Source organism: Eschrichtius robustus, chromosome 5 (genome assembly GCF_028021215.1).
Source record: "Eschrichtius robustus isolate mEscRob2 chromosome 5, mEscRob2.pri, whole genome shotgun sequence".
NCBI classification, from domain to species: domain Eukaryota; kingdom Metazoa; phylum Chordata; class Mammalia; order Artiodactyla; family Eschrichtiidae; genus Eschrichtius; species Eschrichtius robustus.
Genome location: NC_090828.1, coordinates 74,392,592 through 74,413,037, shown reverse-complemented (window position 1 = coordinate 74,413,037; position 20,446 = coordinate 74,392,592). Strand labels below are relative to the sequence as shown.

Here is a 20,446-nt window from a genome sequence, read left to right as displayed (position 1 = left end):
GATTGAATAGCTTTATCTTCTTGAGATGATCAGTAATCTTTGAAACATAATTAATCTTTGTATGCATTTTATGAAAATTTTCCTCTTCCTTCAAGCTGCATGAAAATAACATGCTTTTAATTAAGAAATTATATATGTTATGTATAAAAAAGCTAACAATTTCTGCCCTTGGGCTTTCAGAATACATAAACTTTCTTTAAAATCTTTGTAGTGGAATTTAAATATTTTTAAAAATCCTGTCAAAACACAGATATTAATCCTATAGAGGGAGGCTATTAATCCTCTTTTAACTGAAAATTCTGGGAATATGGTAGAATGACTCTCTTTTAAAATATTCTAAGAAAGGACATGAAAGACAAAAATGGATAAGGGATGGGTTAGAAATTCCCTATGTTGCTCTGCATGGTAAGTACACACGTATACATTTTTTTTTTAAAGTCATCAAACTGTATACTAAGATTTATTCATTTTATCATATGTAAATTATGCCACAATAAAATAATGATCTAAGTACTAATATCAAAATTTTTGAATTAAAAAAAATCAGTATAAGTGAACTGGTAAATAAATAAGATAAATACTCAGAGGGGAAAACAATGAGAATGCATGAATCCAGAGAGGTATAAGAAACCACTGAAGCAAGGCATTGCTCTGATGGCATCTGCTGATCTCACAGTCTAGAATTTCAGAATTGATGGACCACATGTGAAAGACAGGAAATACAGCCCAAAGCACACAGAAGGTGTCAGATCAAGGCATTTACAAAGTCCAGACTGTAAGGATGAATTGGTCTTAGAAGGAACTTTGTGAAGAAAATTGTCTAAATCTTTGATCTTGGTAAAGAAAAAATCAAACCTTAGCCTTAAAATGTTGCAGTAAGCCTGAGCTCATAGTGAAAATTCACAAGATGAGGAAATAAAGTATCATAAGCAAGAGTTAGTCAAAACAACAAACAGGAAAATCAAACCTATCAAAACATTAGATGCTAGAATTAAATGATATAAAATATTTAAAAAATAAAGTACATTTTCAAAAGCAAAGAGAAAAGTCTAAACATAAGTAAAAAGCAAAAGTATATTTAAAACAAAACAAACACATGGCATTTTTCACAGAATCAGAACAAAAAACAAAGAAAATTTAAAAAAGAAAACAAAAACCCCAAAACCAAAACAAACAATAAAAAACAAAACTAATATAAAAAAAGGTGTCAAAGGTAAGACATGCAAAGTTTTAAGGAGCAAAAGTATCATAACTTTCACACAACATTGTACTGGAAGTCCTAGAAACTGCAATAAGAAAGGTATGAGTCCCGAACTCTCATTATTTTGGGATATGATCATCTATGTAGGTACTCCAAAAGAATCTATCGTTTTATACCCTAAAGAAATAATTTTTACACACACACACACACAACAGTATTGCTTTAAAAGAAACTAAAAATCACACATGTGACAATCAACAGTAGAGTGAAAAAAAGAAATTCTGCTATAACCATACAATGGAATACTACACAGATATGAAAATAAACAGATTATAGCTATACATATACAAGGTAAAGTAAAAAAAAATTAAAAAGAATATCAATAGTAAGTGTCATTAATATATTTCACAAATAAACAAAAGTTAGCCATATACACATACATATATATATATACATATATATATATATATGTATGGCTAAATTTTAAAGAAAAGCAAAGCAATAATAAAATGATTAGTTATAATAGTAGCCTCTCAGAGGGGTGAGGAGTCTTCAAAGGTATTGGAAGTGTTCTATTTTTTAAACTTGGTCATGAATTCTATTATCTTTACATATAACTTTACATATATGTCAATATCCTCTCATATGCATGAAATGGTTAATATCAGAAAAAATTTTAATTTAATTTCAATTTGCTTATAAATGCCTCAAATTCTGCTTCTAAAATGAGCATGTAGGTAAGCTATCTACACAAAATAGAAATATCAGGACATAAATCTTGCCTTAAATAGGAAACGAGTTGACTGAAACATGAAGGAGAGGAAAAATGAGGAAAAAAGTAACTGTATAAGATATGACATATGACAGAGCCAAAACTAAAAAGATGTCACCTAAAAAATCGCCTTAAGCATTACATTTAAATATGGCAGAAGACAAACAGTCATAATTGGGATGGGGGAGATTAAATCATTAAAATAGTTGTGGAACTAGTTAGATGATTTATAGTCTTTCCTCCACCTTCCCTTCTACTTCCTGTGGGAGCTAGGGAAATCTCTCTCTTCACACAGGCAGAACAAACATTGCAATATGTCTGCTCTATGATGGTTACTACATGTGTGGTTCAAGATGAGGAGATAAACAACAATGGTCCCTGCCATGGGGAAGCTTTTCTGATGGAAGAGAATAAACTCAAACTTCAGCAAGTTAGGGATTAGGAATAATTTATTGACTCTAAGGATGACTGAAATTGTAATACTCTGTGTAGCACAGACATTGACTACCCACCGAATATGCCTGTGTTCCCAACATTCCCAGCTCCCTTCCAGCTGGATGGGACTGTGTGACTCGTTCTGGTCTATGAACCATGAGTGGAAATGAAATGTGTCACTTGAGCCAAAGTATTAGAGAGCCAGTGTGTGACCCTCCAGCTCCTCTCTTCTCCTGATCTAGACCTCTGGAAACTATGTGTTGAGATAGCAGCATCGCAAGATCAAAGTCACCTGGATTACTGAATCACCACAGGGAGCACAGATTCCAATGAAAGTTGCCTAACCTGTAGGGGACTTGGCATAGCAAGAAATAAAGTCTTGTGTGAAGTCACTGGGATGTCAAGGTTGTTCCTGCCACATAACTTAGCATTATGATACTGACAGCTAAAGGGAATAAAATCCTTCTGAAGCTTATACGAAGACATATACCTACATACATGAAATGAATTGGATGCCTAGATAAAGAGAAGGACTATGGTCTCTGAAAATCCACCCTGATACTTACCTCAAAATTATAATGGAAAAATATACATAAGAACATAGCCTTACTTCGCAGCTTTGCCACTGGTTTGGGATACTTGGTCGGAACTTCTGGTCACAGACAACCTTCCTCATTTCCTCTATTGAGGGATCTGAAGGCACCATGTCATAATAAGGCAACTGGTACTCCTCAACAATTCCTATAAAAAAGTTGTGTAATAAATTTCCCAGTGTGAATAATAAGCAAAGATGTTTATTTCAAAATAATACTAATTAAGTTTTCTAGGCACAAGTAGTACCCTGGAAAACTGGAAAATCAGGCTTATTAAAATTATGTATCATTGTAAAACCAAAGATATAAGTTTAAAGCACTAAGTTGAATAGTTATATAAGTTTATGAAATTTTATACTATGAAAATTTATATAATTTTGATAATTAAATAAGTTATATGAGACAAAAGTATACGTAATTACTGTACAAAATATATAATTTTATATAATTATACATTATACATATACAATTCTATATAAAATATTATGTTACATTGACATAACTTTTAATAATTATAAAAATATAGTTTTATATTATGAAAATTATGTAAATTTTGATTTACATAAAATGCCATTGTGCAATTCAGAAGTAATACCTAATTACAAAATTTATAGCAAGCCTCACTGATCTGTGAATGACGTATATTTCTCCATGAATGAAGTATATTTCTCCTTTTCAAAACACAATAGCTTTCTCTTTTTGAAAATTGTTAGACAATCTTTTAAGAGCTGAGTTTTTTACATTTGGATTTTACAGCTACTACATCTGAGAACGTTCCAGAGAAATGGCCAAAGGTATTTGAAGATGAACAGTTCAACGTGAAGGTTAATATTTAAAGAGTCTCAAATAATAGACAAAGATTTGACCTTAATTATCAGAATGTTACTTGAGTTCAAGAATTTCCTTACAGAATCAACTGAATTAAACTATAGTCCTTTTAATTTAAATATTTAAGATTGGCATAATTTAGAAAATGAAATTCAAATCATGTTAACTAAATTACTATTTCAACTGTTGAAGAAAATTTAAGGACAAAAATCTAAAAGCAAATCTAGACAAATATCAGTATGAAATTTAAAAAAATAATAACATGTTTGAATCTTGCTATTTACCAAGCACCTTCCTAAGCCCTTTACATGTTTTAACTAATTATTCCTCAAAAGCACTGACTAAAGAAAGTACCATATTATCCCATTTTTACAGAATCGGGAAACTGAGGCACAAAGAGTATCATGAATTTTCTCAAGGTCACATAGCTAGTAAGTGGCAGATCTGGAACTCGATCCCAGGCTTGGGGATTCCAGTGTCCCTGTTCTGTTTCTGCACCACTCTAAGTCTACTGCTTCTATGAATAGTTTCATCTTCCTGAATATTTTATTATCTGACCTAGGAATAAAAGGGGGAAAGCATGTTTTCTCATTCAAATATAATTTTAAGCTTTTAAGCTTTTCATTTTTTAAAAAATGAGATTGATGTAAGGCAAAATGACATCAATACAAAATGCAAAAACTGACAGTGGTTTAATAATGACAGTTCTTTCATTGAATGTTTACTATGAGCAGGCTCTCTACAAAAAGCTTCACATGAATTAATTGAATTAGTCCATTAAACCTTTAAAGCCCAAGAGGTCAGTTTTATTATCTTCATTTTACAGATGAGGAAAGTGAGACCATATAACTCACCTAAAGTCAGACATTCAGGAAGTTGCTAAACCAAGGTTTAGGACTAAGTCTGTCTCACTTGAAACTGAAAAATCTAAACCATTTTCTACCAGGATTTAACTTTTCTCCACTGATGAAACAACTCCATCAGACTGCATTTACAGGGTTTCATCTTCCCAAATTCTTCCTCTTAATCTCTAATCTTCCTATTAATCTCTAAACTGCTGGGAGCAGTGGAGTCAGGAAGTTGCTTTGCTTACCTCTGCCCTCCACTTTAATCCCCGCACATTCATCATCACCGGAAAGAAATGAACAAGAAAAGCCTGAGAACCAGAAGACTTCAATTTAAGTCCTGCGGCCTTGGCAAGTCATTTAGTTTCCTTGGGTTTAATTTCTGATACAAAATAGGAATACAGCTCAAAGAAGAAGATTTTCAAGTGCTTTGCAAAGTATTATTATGGAAATCAGAATTATCAGGAGAACTAAGCGGTAATCACAACCGAAAATCTCCATTCTGTTCAAAATGCTCCACTTTTGCCGCTGGAAAGATATCGCAAAAAGGTAATCTCTTAAATATTTAGAAACGATTCAATATAGTGCATTGAATTAGAGCATCGAGGAAAGGCAGACGCAAAGAATATTTCCAAAATCTTACCTCCGACTGAACACCTCCGGGCTATCTCCCAGTAAACCAGACCAACAGAATAGATGTCAGCTCGTTTGAAGGACTCGAAGATATTCACATTTATTGTATCATCAAGCATTTCAGGAGCCATGTACCTTCAAAAACATGCACACTTCAGATTCTGTGTATGATTTTATAGCAGTCCAGTAAAACACAATGTTAATAAATCCTGATATACAATATGTTAAGGCAGTTTACATCAAATTTACAGGTTGATCTGAGCCACTATAATACAATAAAATTAAATAATACACTTATTGAACGATAATTTTAAAAACATTTTAAATAGACCTAGAGATCATCCTAGCGTTAAAGCCTCTGGGCCAGGAGCCAAATACTTGGAAAGCACTCAATAGGAAAGATGGAACTCAATTTCCAGTAGTTTGGAGCCCAGAAAGCTCCTTGAGGGCAAGGAATACGTCCTATTCATCATGGTGGGCCCAGTACTCCAACTCAGTGCTCAGCGTCACTCCACAAATACTTGCTCTGAATGAACAGTGTTATTATACATTGGCTCCAAGACATATATTCATATTATATACTGGCTCCAATAAAATTACAGCCTTGCTGGAATAGGACTAAATCAAAAATTCTACAGTCCCTGGGGCCTGACTGAGCCTAGCTGTCCTAGGGATATTTCGAGGATTTCTCAGAATATTGAGGTGAGGATGCGATACTCTCCCCAATCTTTTAAAAACTTTAGATTCTCTGAAGGAATCCAGCATCCCAGGCTTGCCTGATGGACAAGTTAAAACTTGCTTTTTAAAGGGAAAAAAGAAGAGGTCCCTTAGGGCTGCCCAGTCTGAATAAACTGTCCTGAAGTGTTTCTGGGGCCCCATTAAAGTCTCCCAGGGAACGAAGTGAAGGACTCAGAGGGACTGGCCTGGAATCTCAAATATGGCTTGTAGGCCAACTATACCAGCTTAGAAATTCTCTACTCTCAAGGGCCTTTAACAACTCCAGGAAAGTGTTTTGGTTATTTCTGATTTCAAGGTCAAGAAACCTGGAATTATGCCAAAGTAGCACAGATCCTGAAATTCAAATGAAAGGAAACGGAAGTATGCTGGCCATATGGCCACAGTCTGGCTATAATAAGAAAACACCAGGAATCCCATTACTAATGGGCCTGTCCTGACATACGTGTGGTATGCTCTATATAAATCATGCTTGTTCTTAACTTTCAGAGATTCTGTTCCTTGAAAGTGGGAATTGTGTCCAAACTCATATTACCTTAATACACATCAACTGGGGAGACTTAAGGATAGGTACAACTATAGGTAAATATATTACATAATATTTTTAAATATTGAGAGAATATTATATAGAGTCCCTCATCTATCTAGTTCAGCGTATTGATTCTATAACTGTTGTTAGGACCTGAATGTATAGAACTAGCCCTGAGTTTCCGTTCATTTACGAAGTCTTGATATAAAGGCTTTGGAGGAGCTATACACTGCTAACATTTTTTTCCTCCTCTCTGTAGGAAAACTATTCTCAGATGTGGCACACTAAAAATAATCTATCACCATCACTTCCACCATTCCTTTCCACTGGACTCCCCACACAAATAGCTACTTTCTATATGACCAAATGCCAACTCTTCTTGCTTTATAACCATTGTGCCGCTGATTTCTCGGTGACCCAGAGAAGACTTCTTGCTTTCTTGGGCCTAATGATTTCCCACTTTGGATCTGCCACCCACCTCCCTATGCACATATCCCAGGCATTCATGTTTATGGGGCAGTCATAAGTCTCAGTATGCTACCAAAGTAAGTTATCTTACCTTTTGGTTCCTACTTTAGGATTCTGAGGTATGTCAATAGTGTTCAGTATTGAATCATGCTTCACAGCCAACCCTAAGTCTGCTATGGCACAAGTTTCACATTTTTTCACTAAGATATTCTTTGATTTTATATCTCGATGAGCAATAGCAGGTTTACCTATGAAGCATAAGGTAAACATATTCACTTTTTTCATTACTGGAGATTGAACCTCTCTGAAAGGAGTCATCTTGAAGACTTGGCTCAAATGTTATCTTCTAAGAATGGTCTTCCCTGATCCCCATTCTACATTCCAAGTCATTCTCCATCAGACTATCCCATTTTGCCTTCTTCATAGCCCTTATCACTATCTAAATTATCTTAGTCATTCATATGCATTATCTGTCCCTCCCAACTAGACTGTAGGCTACATAAGGGCAGTGGCTATGTCTTACTCATCACCATGCCTCCAATGCTTAGAAAACTAGGTGACATTTAGTAACCACTAGTAAATATTTGCTGAATAAGTAGGGAAACTATTAGCATTGCTACGTCCACATAAGAACATAGCAAATATTCTCTTACAAAACAAGTTTCAAACTTCTACCACCCTACACCGGCAGTTCTCAAATGTGGCCCAAAGATCCCTGGGGGTCCTTAAGGCTCTTTTCCAACTACATATCTGTGTGATGTCACATTTTCTTCACATACTTCAACCAAAAACAACATACTGGGACAGACTGAATGAAGAACAGGTATGAAAATCCAGACATTAAGGAGATTTGCAAAAGTGTAAAATGGCATTATTTTAGCTAGATTGGCTTTTGTACTACAAAAATTATGTAACTTTTAAAAATTATGTTATTTATTTTAATATTTAATTGGTTAATTATTGTACTTTAAGTAAATTAATAAATACTTTTAAATTTCTCAATTTTAGTTTCTGATATAGTAAATATTAATAGATATAACCCACATATACAAACTTTTGGGGTCCTCAATAATCTTTAAGAGTTTAAAGGGATCATGGATCCAAATCTGAGAAGCACTATGGTGACTAGACTGACTTTCTAGAGCCAATTCTCTATTAACTCAATAAACAGACGAGACAGTGTGTATTATTTGGCGTTCAAGTACATGATATATAAGTATTTTTTTAAGGTCAGAATAACCCTTTCTAATTATTTTAATTATCAAAGGTAAACAGTTAAATCATTTGTATTCTCTGAAAATAGAGCATTTGCCACCAAAGCAAGATCTCTCAGGTACATATTGTAAATAGCAAAGATAGAGCCACTAGGAATAAAAATATTATTATGGATAGTATACAAAATGACAAGTATGTAGATGAGAGTTGGCTATATCATGACAAAACCTTCAGCTTTATAAAATACCTTTAGTGTTTCTTTACATTTGATAATTGTTTGTAATAAACTAAAACACAGCTGAACACTAAAATACAACTTAGTGTTTCTATCCTCATATTCAAGGAGAAAAAAAATTAGAAAGAAAATACATACCTTGTGTACCAACAATCTCCATATGAAGGTGGGCCAGACCACTAGCTATTGAAAGTGCCAGTTTGATCATTCCAGCCACTGTCACTATGTTTCTATTCAAATAGTCATATAAGGAGCCCTGTTCATGATATTCAGAGACAAGCCAAAGTTGAGTCCAAGTTCCATTATCTAACAGGAAAAAGTTATTTTGTTGCTGTAAGTTTATGTTGAGAAAGAAGCCAAAAGCTTTTAACAAATGTCAGTGTTTAAAGCAAATCTGTGTTGTTAACAAAACAAAGTTAATTCTTTCAGTGATAATACTTACAGTCCAAGTTAGTAGGCTGAAAATTCTCAATGAATTCCTATTGATATATTAGAACCTGTTACATGTACCCACCATCGCTATAGGAAGCTGTGAGGCAGTGATTCTACCAACTGAACTACTCCTTTCTTATTCCCTCTGTATCAATACCTGCTGGTAATAGCAACCACATTATGGGAGAAACTACTGAGAGATGTATTTAGGCTCAGCGTTGTGCTATAAATTATTCTTGAGCTTTTAAGAAAGATTGTACCAACGAAAAACAAAAATATAACAAATTTACACAAAGTATTATTACTACCACAAAAGCTCTAACATTCCAAGGATGTTCATATTATTCACCATTCAAAATATGAAGTTTATGATTTCCCTCAAAGCTTAATATAAGCGCCAAACACAATTACTAGAACTTTTCAAATAATTTACCTTATTTAACCAAAGGCTAATCCAGTTTATAAAAGATTTTTAGCAGAAGAGAAATTAGCCTAAATTTTCTCTAGGTATTAGAGTCCCTAGACTTAGCTTTAGCTTTCAGAATAAGATGTCTACAATAGCCCTGGGAAGTCCTGACCAGTTTTGATCCTCAGTGAAAGGGAACTGTAATTAAAGAACATTTGCTAAGGTATCTTTGTACCTAGTGCTTTATGTACAAGAGCTCCTGGTTATCCAAGAATTTAATTTCCAAATCCAGGCAGTGATAACATTTCCTAGGAATGCAAAAATCAACATAACATGATAAAGTTCACTAATAAACTGACCACATATAAAACTAACACTTACACCTCTCTCCCTGCTTAACACCAGTGGCTATCTTTGCCCTCTCGTATCAATGTCTTTGTCAGACAGTTGACTAGACTAAAGAGTGAAACTGTAAATGTTGCAAAAGATATAGAAACGCATGAAAATGAAAGTGATGTTAGAGACCACTTGGAATCAAAGCCACTGACAAGTAAGCCATTGACACAAGTAGACCAGTTAAACTGAAGAAGAGACAATCAAGGGTGATCTTTCTTGTGCATATTGTTTTATAATCCAATAAATGTCATGATTAAATTAGCTCTATCAGGATGGTCCACATAACGGCAGTCATTACTGCTTTCATAACATTGCGAATTAAGCTAACCAGTAGTTTAGCTCAATGTTACGAAGAAAAAGTAGAAGTTCTTAACAGCTTAATAAGAAATGTTTCATTTTCAATAGCATAGTTAAGAATTTGGAAAGAACCTTTTTCTTTTTTAAGCTCAGTTTCTCCCTGGCTTTACTTGGGCTTTATTCAGTTTCTCCCTGGCAAATCAGAAAAGACAAATCATCAGCAAACATAACTATGGCCAAAATGTATAATAACACTAAGCTTCTCTTTGGCCATCTAATTAATCATAAATACTTTCATGATCAAGCTTATATTAAATAGAAATAACCATAGATTTTAAACTTTCCTAGGTAATGGTAGGTTTCTGATAGCCACAGATAATTTGTGGCTAGATAGAGGTTACAATCTCCACCTCTCCAAAGTTCTTCATGAGTATTACTGATTCAAATCAAAAAATAATTGACTGGATCAAGTTTTGCTCACCTTTGTTCCCTGTTTCCCTTTAAGGGAACTGTTGCACAGCTAAATGAGTAAAAGCTATGCAAAAAGAAGAAAGAGAGCATAGGTAATCCACAGACTCTATATCCAGTCCCTGATTACTGGGCATATACAGAAAATTTTATGACTATTGATTTAAATACCAAAAAGTTGATGGTCTGTCTTATTCCACAAATCTCATAAAGCAGTATGATTTGGGGTTGTTAATGTTAAACCTCACGATATAAACCATACTCAAAGTACATTAATTTCACTAAAATTATCTTGCTTGCCACCATTCTAATAATGTTCATAGAAAACTAGAGTCCTGGAGTTGAGGTCTGTTGTACAGATGAAAGTATAGTCCTAACAAAGATGAATATTCAACTATCATTCGTTGGTATCTTTGTACCAGTTATCAAAATATTGAAATATTTCTGTCCTGTTTAATTAACAGCTGCTATTCAAAACGTCCAATGGTATTCCTTTGCCCTAGACACCCAAAGCAACTCCTGAACCCCCAAGATGCCTCCAGATCTTTTTATGACCCAGCAACTAAAGGGATAAAACCTAGCATGGCAGGGTTCTCCCAGGACTCTGTTCCAGTTGAAGCTTCTGTTCTGGTTGGTTAGTTCCTGTGCCATACCAGTCATCAAATATTTTAAATATCAAGCTGGCTATAGTGTCATCATGACTTCATATCACTCGTCTGCCCTGCTTTATTTTACATTTATTGCACATTTATCTGTGGAGAAGAGGAAAGCATTTTCTTTCCTCAAAAAAGAAATCAGACTTTTACATAGATTTTATTAAAACAAAGAGATTATTTATTCTCCTCTGATAGTAGACAAAACATTTTATTTGCTGGACCCAATTAGATTGAAAATACCTTTGTTGTCAGCAGCAATGAAGCCAAGGATGTTTTCATGTCTCAGCATAACGGTCTGATAAATTTCTGCCTCTCGAAACCAAGACCTTTCATCTCTGGAGGAAAATATTTTCACAGCCACATCTTCCCCGCACCATCTTCCGTGCCAGACCTCACCAAATCTACCTTTTCCTACTATTTCCTGAAGTACAATCGTCCTTGCAATTGTTCTTTGAACCAATAGAGGCAGACCTAACCAAAGAAAAGATGAAATTGATGATTAAAAACAAGTAATTGCCAGAAAACAACTGTCACAATGACCATTATTTTCACATAAAAAAGCAAACATTTAACCACTTTAGTAATTTTACTGATTTTGAAGAAATAAGCACCATTATACCACACTTTAATTTAGTCAAAGCATGCTCAAAAAATACTCCAAATTCTTACTATGATCTCTCTTCTCATATTCACAAATAAAAATTTCTTGAATATAGCCTGCCACTGCAGATATCTAATTTTCCAAAATTGTTGCAAATCTCTCTGATTTGCACATTGAAGCCAGTCAGTTTACTAAATACACAAAGGTTAAAAAGCATAAGTTGTTAGCCTCTAAAATAAAATATATGATTCCTAGTACAACCGAGAATGCAGAGAATTCTTTATGAATTTTTTTAAAAACCAAGTTAAAATTGGAAAGTGAAGAATCGAATTCAATGATGAAGTGAGGCAATCATGTTACACTAAAAGCAAGGTACAGTCATAGAAAATATCAAATGGATATTTTCTGTGGAATAAAAGAAAGTCAAAGAAAATATATTCTGAATGTATGTAAAATGTTTAGGTTCTTTTGAACCAATAACTTTACCTCTAGAATTCTATTCTAAAGATTTAACGAAAAATGCAGAAAAATTTATGTCAAGATACTTAATATATTATTACTTATAGAAAAAGTAAGGAAAAGTGTCTGATAATAGAAAAATTGTTAAGTACAGTGCAGAGGTTGAGACCACAGATAAGAAAGGCTTGGGTTCAGATTTCATCTGTGCCACATGGTAATCATGGGCAAATTATTGAACTTCTCTGAGCTTCAGCTTCCTTGCCTGAAAACCTGTGGGCAATAATATTACCTATATCATAGGGATACTTTGAGAATTAATAAGCATGTTAAGCACCTAGCATGGTATCTGGCCTATTACATGCTCAATAATGGTTTGCCCTTAACATTACGTCTAAGGATGGATTACTTAGAGCCAAAAATAATGATGCTGTTTATGAAGAGTTATTTCTTAATGACATAGGAAAGTACTTCTGCTATAATAAAAACCATACTTTGTTAAATGAAAAAATACTTTTGTTAAAGACAAATAGCATAGCAAATTCTATCCATCTAAATAAGTGTATCTAGCTATTCGAAATATTCACGGGAAAAACACTGAAAAGAATATATGCTAAATGCTATGATGGGTATTTCTATTTAGTGGAATCGGGGTGAAGTAAATTGTGATATTCTCCTTTCTAATTCTTTACATTTTCTTAATGTCCACAATATTCCATAAATATTTATTACTCTTATAATTAGAAGGAAAATAGCTAAAGAGGTCACAGTATAATTTATTCAGGAAAGTCATGTTTAGTTGTCATTGTAGTCAGATGGCTGGGAAACCCTTATAGCAACAGCCCTGTAAGCTCCTGTAGGCTTCGACCTCTACTCCTGAAATGAGCCACAGTTTATTCAGATGTTCTCATGTTCATGAGAACCACCCACCATGACTAAATAAGCACAGACTATAAGTTTGCTATTATGGGTCTCAACAATTAGTCACAAAGCCTCACAGCCAGAAAGTTCTTCTGAGATCATCTGGTTCAACTTTGTCATTTAGAGATGAGAAAATTGGGGCTGTGTGGTAGTCAAAAACTTGCCCAGGAATAAGTGGAAGTCAGACCTACAACTAAAACACTGTTTTTCAATCCAAATTCTTATGCTCTCACCATTCAGTGGATATGACTACAGTCCTCCCCAGTTGGAAAGATTTCTAGCAGCAAACTATCCAGGATATTTTTGTAAGCTAGAGTCAGTTTCACTACTTGCCACACAATGAAAATTGTACTAACAATTATTAAGCCAAAGTACAATTTCAATCTCTCTCTCTTCCCTCCCCTCGTCTTGCATACACAAACTCACAAAAGCATCACCACGACCAATCACAACAATATTGACAACGACAACAATACAACAACAACAATTGGCTAGAGAACTAGATAAGCCTATGTTTTCAAACTGCAAATTGATTAGGCACATAATCAATGCCTCAGACCGGGGACAAAGAAGGATTTCATCTAAGGTACTCAGCACAGCAATTAAGTTGAGGCAGTAAAACAATGAAAATTGCTTCAGCATATTTCAAAGCAACCACCAAAAATAATCTGAGTAATTTTTGTGTTACACACTTAGAGATTTCCTTTGAAGGCACATGGACTTTGGCTCTCCCTGCAGGTCCATGTTACTCTTTTTTACCAGGGGCTGTAGAAGCTGATGCCTGACTGATGGAAATGTTACCATCCATCAGTAGTGTTATATCACGACAGGAAAGCAGAAACCTACCAAGCCTCTTAGAAGTCACCTGAGACACCATGATCTCTCAAAGACCATCCAGTCAAACACCAGTCCATTTTCCTCTCTTGCAAACATTATATCTCTTCGAAATCTGTCCCTGACCAGGTCGGGATATGCTTCATAATTTTTGTCTCTCAACATCTGACAAAGCTGCTTCTTGCTTAAGGTCGCTGCCCAGGGAAGAGAAGCAGAGGGGAAGCAGAACTCCTGATTTCCTTCCTATGGGTGAGCTTTTGTGACAGAAGCCTTGCTACACATGGACCCATTCTCCCTGATGATCAAAGGCAGTATGGCCATTCATTACTGTTAGCCAGCGGTCACTGGCAAACATATGCAGCTGGCTTTGGGGAAAAGTGCCTAGAACTATTTTAAGTTGATCATTAAAGAAATCATCCATGCTTGGGTATATTTACAGCTTTCTTTTAAGAGAGAACTTAGAATAATCTAAAGAGGAAAGGGTTCAGCAGTCAATAAGTCCAGATTTAGGTTTCAAGATGCACAAAAATACCAAAAAACTTAACGTTAATTTTTGATTTTATGCCCTGGCTCACAACCGCTTTCTTAAACTAAATATCCAGTCTCCAGTTATAAAATCTCCATTACTTTTATTTGAAAGGGAAATCCTTGGTCAATCTTAAGTATAGTCAAGAAGTAGCTCCAAAACACATATTTCTGCCTTACCTCTTCATACGAACTGAAATGTTTTGGTGGGGATTAAATAGATGGTTATTTAATCACTTGAACCTTTTAATAAATTGTATAAGGTTTCAAGGAACTTGGCACAAATCAGAGCTTTCTGTGCCTATATTCTAAGCCTAGAATGTTGCCAGGGCTCAGGAAGTTAGGGCACAGCGGCCCCCAAAAGGTAACACTCAAGGAAGGAAAGAGTATTAAATCCTAGTAAGTTTTACTTTTAAAGAAAAAATGTCAACTTTCTATCCAACAATTTAATCTGGATTTCAGTTTTATAAACTTCGCAGTTTGGAGATACTCTTTCCAGTATTCCTCCTTTGAAAACATGCCACCTGATTTGTGCAATGATGGTGTAAACATCGAGGCTTTGGTCAGTGAGCAAGCGATCTTGCCCCCAGAAGCAGCCAACTACCTGGGCTTTCTGGATGACATAATTAGGTCTCTCTTTTCTGATAAATACTTCTGAGTCCAAAGCTGCTTCTTGTTAAATATGGATGCCCATATAGGTGCTACCAACCCTCTGTCATCTGCCCTTGTTAATTGTGCCTGCCTGGACACTCCCAAAGGCCACGGGCAAGGGAGTTCCTCAAAATCTGTTTGGGGTGATCATCCTTAATGATCTTTCCAAAGCAAGATGGGATGCAGGGGTGACTGAAATGACTCAATTAGGCTTACCTTAGTTCATGTTTCTGCAACACCACATGCTGACAGGATTTCTGGAATTATACATGAAAGTTGGGAGTTCCCTGCCATTTTAGGGAGTTTATTATTACGGGATGTGGGTCGGGGGTCAACGCTCTTCTGTCACCGGAAACTCAAAAAGCCCTCAGATGCTTTGTGCTATGAGAAAGGCTCATTTAAGCCATAATACAGCCTGGTATTTTGAACTGCTTCATCAGTGGTTCTGAAGTTCCATTAAAGAGGGAAAGCGTTGTCATATAACCTTATGAGCACAAGCCAGCACAGGAATGCTCCCTTTCATCTTCCGTTTCTATGCTTGAAGACCACATTCTTGATTTTAATTTCAGGTCAGCTCCTTATTAACTTCACAAACACACATCCCAGGGGTTGCCTACCGATTCCAAAGACCTTTATGATCACAAGAAAAGAACGCTACTTTGCATAACTGATATGTTTTCCCCAGAACTCAACTGCTTAAGCCCCGCAACTATTTTGTGCCCATGAAACATGACCAAGACAGCAACAATGATTATTACTAACCATAATGTGGGAGAGGGCAGAGAAAAGAAACTCTTTCTGGCTTCAGAAATAAATTCTGAAGGCATGTGAAAATGAGAATCTGAACACCTAAAGGCACAAAAAGCAATCGAGAAGACTTCATTTTTAGGCCAGGACAGTTTTTACTCTTCATCAAATCCTGAAAGGAGTTTCCATGCCAGAATTTACCATGTACCATATCAAGCATTTTAAACAATGGAATTAATAATATTTGGGCCCTCTTTTGTTAAAATGGGTATTATTTTTACGTAGAGTTTTTCTTACTGAAAAATGAACAATAGGCACATACCAGAGCCAGATCCAGAGGCGGTCACATCGTAAATCAGATCTTTTAGAGTTTTCCCAGCATTGACCAGATTGCACTCAGAAAGGGGCTCCTCCACATTCGGTCTCTTTTTCTTTCTGTAGGTGCACAGTCGACCTTGGCATGCCCATACTGTCAGCAGTGAAGCTATGGACAGGAGGCAAACTGGCACAGTAATAATAATGGTCAGCTCCATGGGTCCAAGTTTTGGGGCATTTGGTGATGCTGTAATTAAAAAAAGAAAGAACATGACCATATGTTAACCCACGTTAAGTATTTTAGAAATTGGAAATGCGATCACCAAAATTTTATATCTATAATGTGCAGCTACACAGTATGCACTCATGTTAGTGGGTGAAGACTCTCTATGATGAAAGCAAAGGCGGGGAAAGGGAGTTGAGGTGAGGATGCAGTTGCAGTTCCATTCTGCTAGGTGACAATGGAAGATAGAATTAGGATCATGGAAAGCACTAGCACCTGCGATCCTTTTTAAAACCTCCAAACCATTTGACATTTTATTACTATTTTCTCGCCATTTTTCAGCAATCCATCCTTAAGGCACATTCATTCTTTTAGCCACAGATAATTACTGAGCTCTTGCAATATGCTGCCACTATTCCAGGTGATGGAGATAGAGCAGTGAGTGAGAGAGCCCAAATCCTTGCTCTGTGGTGCTTATGTTCTCAGACAACCACAGATGGGTATGTAATACAAAAGCAAGAGATCATAAGTGCTATGAAGAAAAAGAAAGCAGAACAAAGAGAAAAAGTGATGGTGGGACACTACTTTAGAGAGACTGGTCACAGAAGGCCACTCTGAGGAGGGGGCAGGGAGCTACAAGAGAAGTATCTCAGGGAAGCATGTTCCCAGCAGAAGGAAAGCAAGTGTGAGGTGCCCTGAGGTGGAGACCTACTTGGAGTGTTCAGGAACAATCTTTGCCTCAAGTGCAGTAAATGAGGAGAAAGGTAGAAGGAAATGGGGTCAGGGAGGTCAAAAAGAAAAACATCATGTGGGGTCTTCAAGGCTGAAAGGACTGTGAATTGTATTCCAAGTGGAAGCTGTCACAGGGTTCTGAACAGACAAAAGATAGGATCTAACTTATATCTTGAGTGACCGCTGTGTGAACAGACACTAGGGGCACAAAAGTAAAAGCTAAGAAACCAATTACAATGTATCTGGTATTTTCATGGTAAGCATTTTTGCCGCAAACATTTTGGCTGAATAACTACTTGGCCATAAGGCAATTCTGCTGTAAAAGATAAAATAACAAAAAATAAAAGTGGCACATATATACAATGGAATATTACTCAGCCATAAAAAGAAACGAAATGGAGTTATTTGTAGTGAGGTGGATGGAGTTAGAGTCTGTCATACAGAGTGAAGTAAGTCAGAAAGAGAAAAACAAATACAGTATGCTAACACATATATATATGGAATCTAAGGAAAAAAAAAAAAGTCATGAAGAACCTAGTGGCAAGACGGGAATAAAGACACAGACCTACTAGAGAATGGACTTGAGGATATGGGGAGGGAGAAAGGTAAGATGTGACAAAGTGAGAGAGTGGCATGGACATATATACACTATCAAACGTAAAATAGATAGCCAGTGGGAAGCAACCGCATAGCACAGGGAGATTAGCTCTGTGCTTTGTGACCACCTAGAGGGGTGGGATAGGGAGGGTGGGAGGGAGGGAGATGCAAGAGGGAAGAGATATGGGAACATATGTATATGTATAACTGATTCACTTTGTTATAAAGCAGAAACTAACACACCATTGTAAAGCAATTATACTCCAATAAAGATGTTAAAAAAAAAAAAAACTCCTACAATGATTCTTTTTAAAAAAAAAAAAAAGGAAACAATGAAACAGTGAAAAATGAATAACAAAATTTAAAAGACTTTATAGTGAAATACAAAATATTTTAATACATTTAAAAATGTGTAAGAGATTCACGGTGATACTGCATAAATGGCTAATTTTACTTAATGAGTTGTACCTAAGCACTTGTCTTCCAAGTCTTTCGTTCATAGTATTTTATACCTTTTTTTTTGCTTGTTGATTCATCTCCTCATTCAGCATCACACTTTTTTGCTAAAATTTATTCCTTAATTAAGAGAGGTATCAGTTTCCAAATGCTAGGATGCATACTTGTAACTGAGCTTTGTATTGTTTTATGAAAGCCTCTATGCTGCTGTTTGTTCTTGGCAAATTGTCACATGTCTATTGATAGACATTCCAAAGTTGCACGGGAAATGTGGGTTCAACTCTGCACCTTCAAATCACCGAAGGATTTGCAAACCAATATGTTATCATTTTCTAGTATCGTATGCAATCTGGCTTTACATTCTCTTATTTCACACTTCCAGTAATTTATTACCATCTTTTCTATCAAGTCGATATAATTGTTATCATCCAGTATTTTAAGATCACCACATCTACTCATCACTGTAGAGACCATTATGAGGGCTAAGATTTATCTAATATAAAAATAGGAGTACTCTATCAATGGAGAAATGAAACCAAACTGTCAACCAGTTATTTCATCTTTCATGGCAAAATTACCTTACGGCCAATTAGTTATATGGCAAAAACCGTTTGCTGCAAAAATGTCTGCGGCGAGGATGTTTACCTGGAAAATACCTACAACCCAATTAGAAACCTGATGCAATAATCCAGGCAGAGATGATGGTTTTGGCTGACAACTCTATCTAAAATACTACTTCCTTCTCATTCCCTGTTTACTCTCTGTACCCTTGTCCTGTTTTATTTAACTTCCTGGATTTTATCACCACCTGGCACATCACAGATTCACTTATTTATCATCTGATTTCTTCCAAAGAACATATGCTAGTTCTTAATGAGAGGAAGAATTAAGTCACTCCTCAGGCTTCCTTCTTGGTAATGACAATCCAAGAGAGCTTATTATGCTAAATGTACTTGAATTTTACTTACAACATGTTAACCAGAATATGTGAACATAATTTGAAAACAAATATTATTTAATTCTAAAGGAAAAAGAAATTCCTCAAAGATGTGTTCATAAAAGTTTCACTATAAGCCTAAAAATAGTAGTCTATCTACTACCAATGAGTAAAATATTTAAAACTGTTAAGTGAACTTTGGAAACAAACATATTTCATGCTCTTCTCCTTTGCCAGGTGAATTTTGGCAGATCACCAACTTTCCTTCTCCTGAGTGTTGCAGGATTCCTCTGAAATCATTAGAAGTTGTACAGGTGCATATGAGGACAGCTTGGGCTTGAGTGTTCTTAGGACAAGGTGCTAAAAGAGGTCTCAGACTTGACTTTGGCTGAGAAATCATTAACCATGGAAGTTGCACTTCTGAAGTTTGCTGTTATAAAAAAGTTGTATAATCCACTTCATAATAATCTTTCTAATCTACATTTCAAGTTGCATCCATATTTTTATGTCCTCACAAAGGTATTCCAGGAATTCTAAGAAAGCCACAGAATGTACTTAAACCATTTGCAACTTACATAAACATGTACCTAAACATGTTTTTAAGAATAAAACTCCACTATTGGATACATTTATATGGCTAAATTTTATTTTGATACATGTTATTAGGAACTATCAATATAAACATTACTGTTAAAAAACTTATTGTCTTCATTTTAGTAAAGCTCTATTAAGCAGAGCTCAGATCATCACTATGGCAACCAATAAAGAGGCAAAAGGTCAGCAAGCCTGAAAATAGAATAATATCTATAAAAGTGCACTGCTCTGGTGATGGCTACTGCTCTCAGGGATGTTTATTACAGATGGGCAATGTTTCTACTTTTGTGAACAAATTTACTGAAACGAGTTAGTAAGAAAAAAAGATGACTCGGCTAGAAGAAGGCTAGCAACACCATCCAGAAAGAGCTCCTTAAGCACTGAGCAATTTTTAAGGCAAACATTTGTAAAACTATCTTCTAAACCAAATGTTGATTGTAATCTCTACAGGAGACAAATGAAGAAAACTGTGGTCTACACCCAATGAGTCATGGTAGAAAAAGACAGAAGTGCAGTTAAGAATACATTTTAATAAGTTATCTCAGATGAAAATATTAATTTTTCTAACAGATTTTACATTCTTGATCATAGGAGAACTCTTTTTTGTTTTTTGCTTTTTTTAATATTTTTTCCATTTCTATAATTTTATTTTATTTATTTATTTTTATTTTTTTGTCTGCATTGGGTCTTCATTGCTGTGCACGGGCTTTCTC

The 20,446-nt window shown here is 35.4% G+C and overlaps 1 protein-coding gene across 3 annotated transcripts in view; it reads right to left on the bottom strand.

The window, feature by feature from the left end:
- ACVR1C (activin A receptor type 1C) overlaps positions 1-20,446 on the bottom strand; it is a 39,350-nt gene that overhangs the window by 1,396 nt on the left and 17,508 nt on the right. Inside the window, exons 2-7 of one of the 3 annotated variants that reach the window (XM_068543970.1) lie at positions 16,202-16,441; positions 11,385-11,615; positions 8,628-8,795; positions 7,131-7,287; positions 5,318-5,442; positions 3,019-3,149 (exon numbers count right to left, since the gene is read on the bottom strand). In XM_068543970.1, the coding sequence (XP_068400071.1) occupies positions 3,019-3,149; positions 5,318-5,442; positions 7,131-7,287; positions 8,628-8,795; positions 11,385-11,615; positions 16,202-16,441 (1,052 nt within the window). The remainder of the gene's footprint in view (positions 1-3,018; positions 3,150-5,317; positions 5,443-7,130; positions 7,288-8,627; positions 8,796-11,384; positions 11,616-16,201; positions 16,442-20,446) is intronic. The other 2 variants (XM_068543971.1, XM_068543972.1) reach the window with 2 other exon arrangements.